The 12,689-nt window shown below is 43.1% G+C and overlaps 1 protein-coding gene across 9 annotated transcripts in view; it reads right to left on the reverse strand.

Moving 5' to 3' along the window:
* LOC146045897 (tesmin-like) overlaps positions 1 to 12,689 on the reverse strand; it is a 144,558-nt gene that overhangs the window by 50,167 nt on the left and 81,702 nt on the right. For 8 of the 9 annotated variants that reach the window (XM_083165015.1, XM_083165016.1, XM_083165014.1 and 5 more), the window contains one exon: positions 2,487 to 2,564. The exons of the other annotated variant lie outside the window; for it this stretch is intronic. In XM_083165015.1, coding sequence (XP_083021141.1) covers positions 2,487 to 2,564 — 78 coding nt within the window. The remainder of the gene's footprint in view (positions 1 to 2,486; positions 2,565 to 12,689) is intronic. 9 annotated transcript variants of the gene reach the window in all.

Genomic DNA, 12,689 nt, shown 5'->3' on the forward strand with positions numbered 1-12,689 from the left:
GGTAACACATGTTTGGAGATATGCAACCTCTTGTTCTGGCTGTTTTATTATTTGTGTGTCTATTTTATTTGTTTATTTGATTTCTCACATTAAAGTGTCAAGCTGTGATGCTGAACAGCAAATAAATTTATTTTACAAATTAAATCTAAATTGTGGTATGTGTCATTTCTTGTGTGAAACAAATACTAGATTTATGTGTACTTACTGACCAGGGTATTTTTGAACATTTGTTGAAGTGTGGTCGAAGTTTCCCATGTGTAACCCTCTCCATGGCCATTCCCATGTTCCTATCCAACTTTTCCCTGCTAATTAGTTTGTGTCAGCACATGTGCAGAGCAACTTAATAGGTGAGAAAGCAGTTTGTGTGCAGGTGAGGTAGCTCCTACAGTAGTAGGTAAAAGCAGGTCCAGAACAATGCTTTCCTCATGGAGTGGGTGAGGCAGACAAACAAGGGTGAAAAGGTACATTTGTGTAGGAATGCATATGTGTCCTCCCTAAAAAAAGATGTGTGAATGGGCCAAACATGATAAATTAGCTTGTGAACAAACATGCATAACTTTTTAAATATATATGATTTGACAGTGTCATAAGCAGATGTAGGAATCCTTTGTTAGAGAGATGAGAGTGCAATAATGTGATTGGTGGCATCTTACATCCAGAGTGTAGTCAAATCCAAATCATAGCAGATGAGATAGTGGTACAGGTCATTATTTTGGGTACTATACAAAGATTGTGTGCAAAATAGTGGTCATGGGCTTCAAACATTGCTGAAACATCCTTTGTAGGTGTTAGATGTGGTTTATGTTATTGTATCCTAAATACAAAACCTATGTTAGTATTAGAGTGAACACGTTGACACATGTCGACTTGTGTAGATTGAGTGTGCTACTGCGTAAAGTCTATGAAAGCAGGTAGTGAATGTGTCTAACTGTTTAGCAAATACCTACCTTAGCGTATAAAAAGATTCTTACCTTAAATTAAACAAACCTTTAAATGTGGAGAAGTATAGAAACATAAGCTTCCAATGTGTTTGCGTGCTGTATCTGTGGCTTGCAGGCAGTGAAATCATGGTTTGGAGTTAATAGACTGCAGCATTGCTTATTACATTCAGGTGTATGTGTTTGAGTAGTAATCAGCGTTAATTAGCCAACTCAGGCGCACGCTGGCATGCGGTATCTGTAGGGGTGGTTTGAGCTGGCGGTTGGCGGCCGCCTGTTTGGTGTCCGAAATGAACGGTGCCTTAGTCGATCGTGCGGTAGTAGCACCGCTCATTTTTGGTGCACACCCCCGTGTACGCCCATATTTACGCCCATTTTCCCTCATTATTTCGGGCGCTCCCATCAACACGCCCCTATGCCGCCCCATTACCCGTACACTCGCGTACAGGTTTTTTCGCACGTTGAGAGCCCGGCCGTAAGCGTTGTGGAGTGTTCGCGCCGGCGCATTAGCGTATCTGCACATGCGCAGATCGTGAAAAACCCCGGGACGTACGCGTACGGCCCGGACGCTCCAACCAGAATAAGGCCCTTGGTCTTTTGCTGTCAATCACTTTGGGACTAAGGCCCTCATTCAGATCTGATTGCAGTACACATTTGTTCTCAAAATGGTCAAAACCATGTGCACTGCAGGTGGGACAGAGAATGTTAAATTTGGGTGGGGTGTGTTGAAACTGATATCTAAACTGCAGTGTAAAAATAATGCAGCACAGAAACAAAATAACTCACATAAATCTAATTCTCTCTATACATTTTACATCTGCCCCACCTGCAGTGCACATGGTTTTGCCAATTTTGAGAACAAATTTGTACTGCGATCAAATCTGAATAAGAGCCTAATTTCTCACTGTGTCCGCCGTTGCAAGAACATCAAGGAACATGCGCAATGCAATTTAAGATGCAAACGCACTGGCAAAACCTCCTCCGCCCCCCAAAAAATGCTCCTCTGCATACAAAATCTAATTGTGTCCATCTCTGCATCAATTAATTTACAAGCTGAATAAAAAACAGTCAATGTGTTGGGATGGCAGTTCGCTAAAATGCTGTCTGGGGACTTTAACTATAACTGAATTGAAGCAGTGTCTTAAGAAGTAATGGGTAAAAATACAAATATAACCAAAACATAATACAGAAAATTGTTCCTATTTTATGAAACTTAACATTTCGATTCCCACACTACTCTATCTACACTCCACCAGTTGCCCCTAATCAGCAGTGGTCCCTGCTTAGTGTTGTGCATCACAAATACATGTATCTGCACTGTAGCATCATCAGCAAGGAGCAGGTAACATTATGAGGGTCCTGACAAGTGGGTATTGGGAAAGGAGGTACAGGCTGAAGTTTTCCATAGGCTGTCCAGTAATCTTGCACTGGCCCGCATAATAAGACTACATATTTTATGCCTTTCCACTTTCATATTACATTAGTAACATTATAATTGGCAGAATTTACAATGAAACTATTAACAATTACATTTACTAAACTACTTACAGTTTTAAGCATTGTGACTTGGTGCAGCTACATGGCCTTGTAGACTTTTTATTATTATCCAACATGAAAACTGGAATGCTGCAAAGCAAATCTATACGTTATTAGTTTACTCTTTTTGTATTTCTATGTTTTTGTATTTTCTTTTAAAAAACAAGGTGTTCTAATAAATAAATTAGCATTCTAGTTTTTACTGTAGCTAAAACATTTCCAAAAACAATTAAGGGTTAATAGGTTGATAGGCCAAGGAGGCTAATGGGCAACATTCAGGCATTTTCTGAGCGATTTTCCTAAATCACTCAGAAAATGGGTTTCCCTATTAAATTATAGATGGTGCACTTTCATGTGTATTTTCTATCACAGGTTTGAGGCTGTGGGGTTAAATGGCCAGGGACTTATGTAAATATACAGGGACTGATGTGAATCACCTGAGACTGATGTGAATGACCGGGAACGGATGTGGATAACTGGGGACAAACATGAATGACTGGTGACAAATAGGGATGACCAGTGAATGATGTGAAAGACAATGTGGATGTTGTGAATTAGCAGGGACTGCTGTGAATAATCAGAGTCTGCTGCGAATAAACATGGACTGATGTGGATGACCAGGGACTGTTGTGAATGACAGGGAACTGATGTGATTGAACAGGGAACTGATTTGAATAACCAGAGACTAATGTGAATGAGCAAGGACTTCTGTGAATGACCAGGGACTGATGACTCAGGAAACTACTTTGGGTGTTGGTGCTGTATTGATAACCTTAATATAAAAAAAACCCTAGCATTATTGTGGAGTGCTATCTGTGAGACTATGGGGTAAAATGATAAGAGGTGATGTTGCCATAACAAATTTATTCTGTGGGGTAAATTTACTAAGATGGGAGCTATTAAAGATGGGATGTTGCATTTCTTACAATATGGAGCCTATCCTAAAAAAATATGAAAAGATTGTTAAAAACAATTGGAGAATTCTGTTAGATGACCCAATATTGGGAGTAGCTATGTCCACGCAACCAAAGGTCATCTACAGAAGAGCTCCATCCCTGAAAAACCTTTTAGTAAAAAGCACTTTGTGAAAGGAATAAGGGGTTCCATAGGTGTGGAACTTGCTTAATGTGCAAAAGCACAAATAGTGCCCCATACGAAAGAAAAATAACACATTTTGAGGTAAATGGCCAAAAATAAAAAATAAATGACTTTTTGACCTGTCACTCTAGAAATTTGGTTTACGTATTGGAAGGTAAATGCGGTATGTTTTATGTAGGCAAAATGTTCTTAAAATTAAGAACTGCCGAACATATATACAATATTAAAAAAGGCCTCTAAACCCATCTGTTATCGGAACATTTTGCAAAACAACATGAAAAATGTGAAAGAGGCTTTAAAAAATTTCGGCATACAACAAATAAAATCAAACTGGAAAAATAGAGACCTAGAAACAAGGCTAGCAAAGTGTAAAATAAAATGGATATTCAATTTGGATACACTGACTCCCAAAGGTCTTAACGCTGATTTCGAGTTAAAGTGGTTTTTAGAGAATTAAAACTTTTTACTAATATTGTTATTATTATCTTTTAGATCTTGTATGTATTATGAAATATCGGACTGGTGCAACAACTCAATTAGAGAGTACTCTCCCGGTATTTAGGGAAGGACTCTACCGAAATATAAGGTACGGTATAGGAGGTATTTGAGGAGAGCATTCTCTATTTTTGGGCATAGCAAACAATGGATTTGGACCTTCTTTCCCACAAGCAAAATAAGGATCAATGAAGTATCAAGCAGGAGTATAATACATCACGTGGGATTAGGAGTGGGAGAGAGAGTTCTGACTGCCATGCCCGTGAGAGTGAGCCGCGAGCCACTTCCGGTAAATGATCAAATACCAGAACAGGAAGTATGCAACATTGGAACGCAAGCAGAAGTCAGCTGTGAACCGCACGACTTCTCGCGGAATAATTATATAGCATTCCGGCGGGAATCTTGCCGAAAATCGAACCATTTTTGGCTGAATGACTGCAATTAGGAGGGGTACTTAAACCCAATTATGGGAGATAGAGCTCATCCAGAACTGAGGAATGGGATATATCCCTGAAACGCGTCTTTTGGAGGACTCTATCCTTGCACTATTATCTGCACTTTGTGGCGATTCACTGGATGTGGACTGGTGAGACAATCCCCTGGATTTAAAGACCTATAGACCTATATCTACTGCGGTGGTGCCGAGCAATTGAGGCATTGCTTTCTGAGCATAATTCCACCGCAGTACAGCAACAGGGTGAGAACTATCTTTTGTTTTCCAGCCATCTATCAGCTAAAACCATGGAAAAAAATCTTTGTATGCTGCTTCATTCATTTTAATGCTTTATGTTATTTCATGTCATTTTAATAATAAAGACTGTGTCATTTTCCCATATAAAGGGTGTACTTGAACATTTTTATGGGGATTGCGCCAAAACATGTGTATAAACTGCTTTTTCCAAAGATGGCCATAGTAACACATCACTGCACCCCAGTAGTGAAGTGAAGCCCTAAACCTGCCTCCTAGTCTGCAACCAGACAGTGAATAAATGTCAGAAAGCGGATTGGTGAATAGCTAGATTTATTCACCAATCAGTGTGCTTACAGTCATTCACTGTATGTAAGCATGTGGAGAGGGTTCCCCATGTCTTCATGGCCCCCTGTTGGTGAAGGCACCCATTTAATCATGGTAATAGGTGAGTAGGGGCTCCAGTGCATTGCTTTGCCCAGGGCCTACAATGAGGTTAAGATGGCCCAACCTCGGACTTCGGGTTCCGGGGTGAATGGAGTAGCAACAACTCCGTGCTGCTCCACTGTCCGCTGCCTCCAAACATACTTACAAGGCTCCTGGAGCCTCTCAAAGACCGGGCTGCCCCTCATCGCAGCAGCTGGATCCCCTCCTGGACCAGGTGGGCTCTCGGTGCAGAGCTGGGAACGGGCGGGATGTCACCGGCGCCTGCCGCAATCCCTACAAACGTTCTCTCCTGGGCTGCGTTTGCTTCCCCACCACAGCAGCGGGACCCGCTGCAGCAAAGGGACAACTCTCCCCTCTCTCCCCGTACATGGCAAGACGGAGGTACTGAGGTGTGGGCGGGTGTGACTTCACCGGCACCTGCCGCGACCTCCTGCGCTCTCTCCCTCCGCTGGGCTTTTCCAGTCTCCCCGCCGAAATTATAAGGCTGGGAGACATATTTCAGGGTACCTCCCACTACTCTTTAAAAGGCACCACGTGTGTGTCACAGACATCGCAACTGTCTCCTCACACCCCTGCATCCTCCCTTCTATAACAGGCACCACTCCCCCCCCCCCTTCCTCATCTCAGTTCTGCACCACCCTCACAATTCCCCATCCTTTCTAACTTCCCTACTGCCCTATTGTGACCCCATGTTCACAGCCAGATGGAAAAATTCCTGTATCTACACCTCTACAACCGCGCCAGGAGAGAAGAAGAGGGGCAGGCAACATGACACCCGATGAGGCAGGCAAGAGCCCCCTCCCTGCTCACAAAAAGGCCACTGGCGAAGATTCTAGCCCCTTGGGAAACCTAAACCGCAGTATTATATCCCCAGTTACCTATAGAGAAGTGGTGGAAGCCACCTTTTGCGGATATCACGTCCCAAATACAGCAATTTACACAAAGAGTCACCATCACCGAAAATCAAATTGGGGCTCACTTCCACGATATTGCAGAGGTCACAAAACAAGTTAAAAAACTCACACAGGAACACTGAAACAAAATTGAGGATATAGAAGTAGGAACAAGATCCGTCTGGTCGGCCTACCCGAATCTGTTAAAGGGGGAGCGTTCTCCGATTTTGTACGCAATACCCTCCCCTCCGTACTGGGAATAGAATCGGTTTGCCAGGACCTAGTTGTCGAAAGGGTCCATAGGGTTGGCCCGACTCCCACACCTTCCAGACCATGCCCTTGAGTCACCCTTTTCCGATGCCTCAACTACCTTCACAAAGTAGAAATATGGACTGCATCTCGTAAGGTCAAAAATTTATTTTGAGAGGGTCATAAGCTTCATATTTTCCAGGACCTCTCCGCTGAACTCTCCAGGGCTAGAAAAGCTGTCTGCCCCCTTTGCTCCAAGCTGGCTACCGAAGGCAGAACATTTGGCCTATTATACCCAGCGAAACTCCATATATGACGGATCTACCTTCAAAGAATTCACCTCGCCAGCTGATGCCTTTGCTTATTGCCAAGAGCTGCAACACTGGGTTACCTCCGACATCACGGACAGTGCTCCCTGATAATGTGGCTGAGCCGTTACTGCGTCTCCTCTTTGCTGTTCAGCCTATTGTAATTCATATTTACCATGTTGCTCTCACTAATCAGTTTTCTCATTAACAAGTGATTTCTATATAGTTACTATTCCCATATTGACTCATAAAATGATAGTATGATTGTATAGTTTGATTTATACTATTTCCATAATTTCTTATGTAATTTGAAATACTTTCCCTTTCTCCTCCAGCCCCCCCCCCCCCCCTTACCTGAGATGAGGCAATGGAGGATGCGAGTACAAATAGCACTGATGTTTATATATATTTACTATACTATATTAATACAGTTATGTCTCTATTGCCGTTTCCAACTGTTTATGCCCCCCTCCCCCCTCCCTTACTAAACACATTTAAATTCCAGATGGTACGCAAAGCCATTGTTCCACTTCCCAATGTGGAGACATAAGACTGAGTCTCATAGGGTGTTATGCATCTTCCATTGGTATACTGCATGATGTCTGATCTTTGTACTGGTATGTGGAGTGTGGGCGGTATACATTCCCCGGCCAAGCGGAGGAAAATATTATTGTACCTTAACAAATCTAAAACCGCTTGGTCTTCTTATAGGAAACTCAGCTAACATCCCCAGAGACTATGAAACTCCAGATGCTCGGCTGGTCTGTGGCTGCCTTTTCCTCATATGACTCCAAGGCACATGGTGTCGCTATTCTTTCCAGGAGGGCTCTCCTACTGGTGGTAACAAAGGTGGTTACTGATTAGGAAGGCAGATACGTTCTGACCTGTGCCACAATATTTGGGAATGTTTTTTTTTCCAAAATGTAATAGCTCTTCTCACACCCTATGCTAATACTGACCTTATTATTGGGGGAGACTTCAACCTCATTTCCTCATCCCTGCTAGACAAATCGCGCCCTTCCCTGGGCTCTTGAAAACTCCCCAAGTTGGGTGTGCCCCTTCTCACTAGGGTCCTAGGAGTGGTTGATGTATGGCGACAGACTTAAATCGATTCTACCTCACATTGTTCACAGCGACCAAACTGGGTTTATTTCCGTCAGGCCAAAAACGTGAGGAGAGTCATTGCGGCACTATCTGAATGCAAGACTAACCCCCTTTTCGGACATTCTGCTATAATTTCCCTAGATGCTGAAAAGGCTTTTGATTTTATTGAATGGTCCCACCTCAATCAAACATTGCCCAAATTTCAATTTCCAGAAGCTTTTATTAATGCTATTAAAATGTTGTATAAAAACCCCCGAATCTAGATATCTTGCAATGGCTTTCTCTCAGATCCATTTGTTATCAAGAAGGGGATGAGACAGGGCTGCCCCCTCTCGGCACTTTTGTTTGCATTAGCACTTGAACCTCTAGCCATGGCCCTTAGATCTTCTACTACCTTTAAGGGGATTGTACTGAGCGGTGTTGAGCTTAAAGTAGCTCTTTTTGCTGACGACATGCTCTTATTTGTTTCTGACCCTCTGGCCTCCGTCCCAGTGATTTTGCAATTGATATCTGAGTTCGGAGGGTTCGCCGGTTATAAGATTAACATCACTAAATCATAATTACTTCCCTTGAATTGCCCACAAAATACAGTCTCTACTCTCATTGCCTACTCCCCCTTTAAATTAACCCACTCCCACTTTAAATATTTAGGAGTTCAGATTTTGAGAGATATTTCTGACATCTACAAGCTAAATTTTCCAGCCACTGTAGACAAAATAATTGCTAAGCTGGTGGGCTGGTTTGCTCTTCCCATCTCGACTTTGGGCAGGATCACAGTTTTGAAAGTGATGGTCTTTCACAAACTTTTTTACATAATACAACTCCTTCCCTTTCTTATAACCACAGCAGACATATCTCGTCTGAAAAAAGCCATGACACACTTCATTTGGCAGGGTAAGAAACCGAAAATTGCTTACTCCACACTGATCATGGATAAAATGAATGGCGGAACTAGGCTACCTGATTTCCCATCCTACCCTACCTCTATCCACTCACGCTATGCAATTGATTGGATGCTCCGCCGGGGAACATACACTGATCTACCTCTGGAAGAAGCCATAGCTTACCCTTACTCTCTCTGTGCGCTTCTCCATACAAAACAATCTTCTATACCGGCAGACATTCTCAACCACCCTCTTATTCACGACATTTACCTTAATTGGTTAAAACTAAAGATTAAAACTTGACCATACAGCATCCCCATACGTAACTCTATGGGGCAACCCATCCTTCCTTCCTTCCTTGCACAACTCCACCTACTTACAATGGCGGGGGGAGGTGTTTGACCCTCGAGGTCACATTCAGACCTTTACTGTTTTACGAGATAAGTTCTCTCTCCCCAACTCCCATTTTTATATGCATCTCCAGACACGTCATTACGTGCATTGAAACTAACTTCCTATCTCACATCGGCCCTTCTCAGATCTCACCAAAGCACTACGTCATTGGGAATTCCACTCATACAAAACTAAATTGCTTTATTCTATCTTGATAAACTATTCCCCTTCACCCCTCCTTACCACTTTGGCTGAGTCCTGGAGGCGCGAGATCCCTGAGGTTGACTCTCAATCCTCATTGTTCTCATACTATCCCTCTGTTATGTCAACTCTAAATTCTGTATATCTACAAGAGGTACATTTTAAATACATACATAGGGCCTATCTGCCTCCTTCGATCAGGGCCAACTTCACACCTCCTGCTGATGACCGTTGTCTTAAGTGCAGTAAAACGCAAGCGTCATTCTTTCATAGTTTCTGGGAATGCTCAAAAATAAGAAGGTTTTGGAATAAAATATTTTCTTTCATCAACGCATCTTTTCAACTTTCCTTGACACCCCAACCAGTGGCCTGTCTGTCTATGTATAAATTTCGACGTGTGGGACCAGCTGCAGACACCCATGAAACATCTGTTTACCTTCTTCATTGTATTGTTTACGGTGGCAAAGAAACTAATATTGAAACACTGGGTATCCCGATCTGCCCCCTCCGTGTTGGCCCTACATAACATGTTACTCTACCAACTCTACTATGATCGTAAAACAACCTCTCAAATCACTAATATGGGCAGAAAAACCTTTCATAAGAAATGGGATCCATATATATCTACATTGGGCCCCAAAACACAATCTAAAATACTTCAGTTTACCGAATTTCAATCTTGGTCCCTACTAAAGTTGACCCTTAATACAGACCACAGCCTACCACCTCATCCCGCCCCCTCCAACTGGTAAACTTATACCCCAGACAGTCTATAGACATCGAACCGCCACCCCATTAGACACAAGTCTCATGAAACGTCATCTGACTTATGCTATCTCTGGACATGATGCTTTCTTGAAACTATGTAAACACCCCCCCCCACCACCAAATACTCCTTCCCCACTCTATCTTCTGTCTTTCTTCTTTCTTAGACCCCACTGCTAAATGTTTAGTGTTTATAAGGACAAGGAGATTGCGACCTTTGTATAGGGACACTTGCAAGACCTATCAATGTGTTTGTTGATTATGGACACTTCTTGTCATACATCTGTTTTCTGTTCAGAGCCGCACATAGATAGCCTGTGTTTCAATAGTGTTTAGTGCTCCTAAATTATCTTAATACAATTTATGCCTTGTCAATACTACAATGTATGTTCTGTTATTATTTTGATTCTATACAAAATCAAAAAAAATTGTTATCCCAAAAAAAAAAAAGATTGCCCTACCTAATACAGACTGCAACCCAGGTCAGGACCTCTTCGGTAGTGAGGAGAAGCCCTAAAACTACAGACGGCACACCCGGGCAGGACCTCTTCGGTAGTTAAGATAAGCCCTAAAACTACAGACTGCACACCAGGTCAGGACCTCTTCGATAATGAGGAGAAGCCCTAAAACTACAGACTGCACACCAGGTCATGACCTCTTCGGTAGTGAAGAGAAGCCCTAAAACTTCAGACTGCACACCAGGTCAGGACCTCTTCGGTAGTGAAGAGAATCCCTAAAACTTCAGACTGAACACTAGGTCAGGACCTCTTCGGTAGTGAGGAGAAGCCCTAAAACTAGACTGCACACTAGGTCAGGACCTCTTCGGTAGTGAGGAGAAGCCCTAAATCTACAGACTGCACACCAGCTCAGGACCTCTTCGGTCGTGAAGAGAAGCCCTAAAACTAGACTGCACACCAGGTCAGGACCTCTTCGGTAGTGAGGAGACGCCCTAAAACTTCAGACTGCACACCCGGTCAGGACCTCTTCGGTCGTGAAGAGAAGCCCTAAAACTAGACTGCACACCAGGTCAGGACCTCTTCAGTAGTGAGGAGAAGCCCTAAAACTACAGACTGCACACAAGGTCAGGACCTCTTCGGTAGTGAAGGGAAGTCCTAAAAGTACAGACTGCACCTAAAGAGAAGCCAGGACCTAATACCAGAGAGCCTGACAATATTTTATTGGTAAACATTGACTGACACTTATTTATTGCCTATAACAAATCCTAAATTATCTTAATACCATTTGTGCCTTGTCAATACTACAATGTATGTTTTGTTATTATTTTGATTCTATACAAAATCAAGAAAAATTATTATCCAAAAAAAAAAAGATTGCCCTACCTAAAACTACAGACTGCACACCCGGGCAGGACCTCTTCGGTAGTTAAGATAAGCCCTAAAACGGACAAGGGTTTCTCGCCACCGAGTGGAAAACGGCGAGCCCAACTGAACTCTCTCATCACTACCAAAATTGAATTACAAATAGTAAGCTCCACATGTGTGCTTACAGTTCCGACCCTCTATGGGTGAGATACACCTCTGTGGTAATGTTAATTCTGTTTAGTTTAAAGTGTAGAGTTAATAATTCAATGTGTAGAGATTTATAGTATGCTAGCTTAGTTAGTCCCTACGGACCCCTATAACCTGGGATGCAATCGGTCCTGGCGGTCTCCAACACGCCAGCACTATGCTTCTTTATCCCCCCCCAAATTCCCTTTCACAAATGTTTAGATTATATGTAATAATTTGTTTCCTTGTAGCGGTCCCCACATGGGACCCTTCTCTTCAGGGTACTAGCCCTTTTGGGCTCTTTCCTCTCATCTATCACTTACCTTTTTTTCTTCTCTGGTGTCCTCCCGGTGGCGCTCCCCCTCCTCCTGCCTTCCCTCCCTCCTCCCCCGCAGGGAGGTCCCCCTTTCCCCCTCAGTCTACCCACACTTGTTATTTGATTTTTAAAATAACTTGTTGTGACATATCATACGATGGCCCTTAAATTATTGTCCATAAATGTTAACGGCCTGAACTCGCCTAAAAAACGAACGATCCTCCTGGGAGCCTGCAAAAGAGAAAACGCATCCATCGTGTTCTTGCAAGAGACACATTTCTCTGGCAGTCACTCCCAACTCAAGGGCCGTTTCTCTCAAAAAAATTTTGCATCGGCGGACTGCAAAAAAAGAGGAGTGGCTATCCTGATTCGTAGGGGTGTGCCTTTTGTCCCAATTAAAACAATTGCTGACCCTGACGGGAGGTTTATCTTGGTAATCGGAACCATTCGTTCACTTACTGTGACCCTGGTTTCTTTATACGCTCCCAACCAAGACCAATCTCAATTCTTTGACACGTTCTTTAAACGCCTAGGTAGAATGGCACAAGGCCACATAATTATCGGAGGAGACTTCAACACTATTATCGACCCTTTGCTAGATAGATCCACCCCTCCCCCACACACCTCAACATCGACTATTCCCAAAGCTTCCCGCACCCTTACTGCAGCCTTAAAGCATAATGGACTGAGTGACTCCTGGCGATTAAAACACCCACACTCTAAAGATTACACCCATTATTCGGCCCCCCACCAACACTACTCTAGGATAGACATGATCCACATCTCTTCCCCTTTGATCCCTAGAGTTAAAGAGGCAGGCATAACGCCGTTTTCCTGGACGGATCACGCAGGTATTTATATATTCA

Source organism: Crinia signifera, chromosome 11, assembly GCF_055691185.1.
Source record: "Crinia signifera chromosome 11, ASM5569118v1, whole genome shotgun sequence".
NCBI classification, from domain to species: domain Eukaryota; kingdom Metazoa; phylum Chordata; class Amphibia; order Anura; family Myobatrachidae; genus Crinia; species Crinia signifera.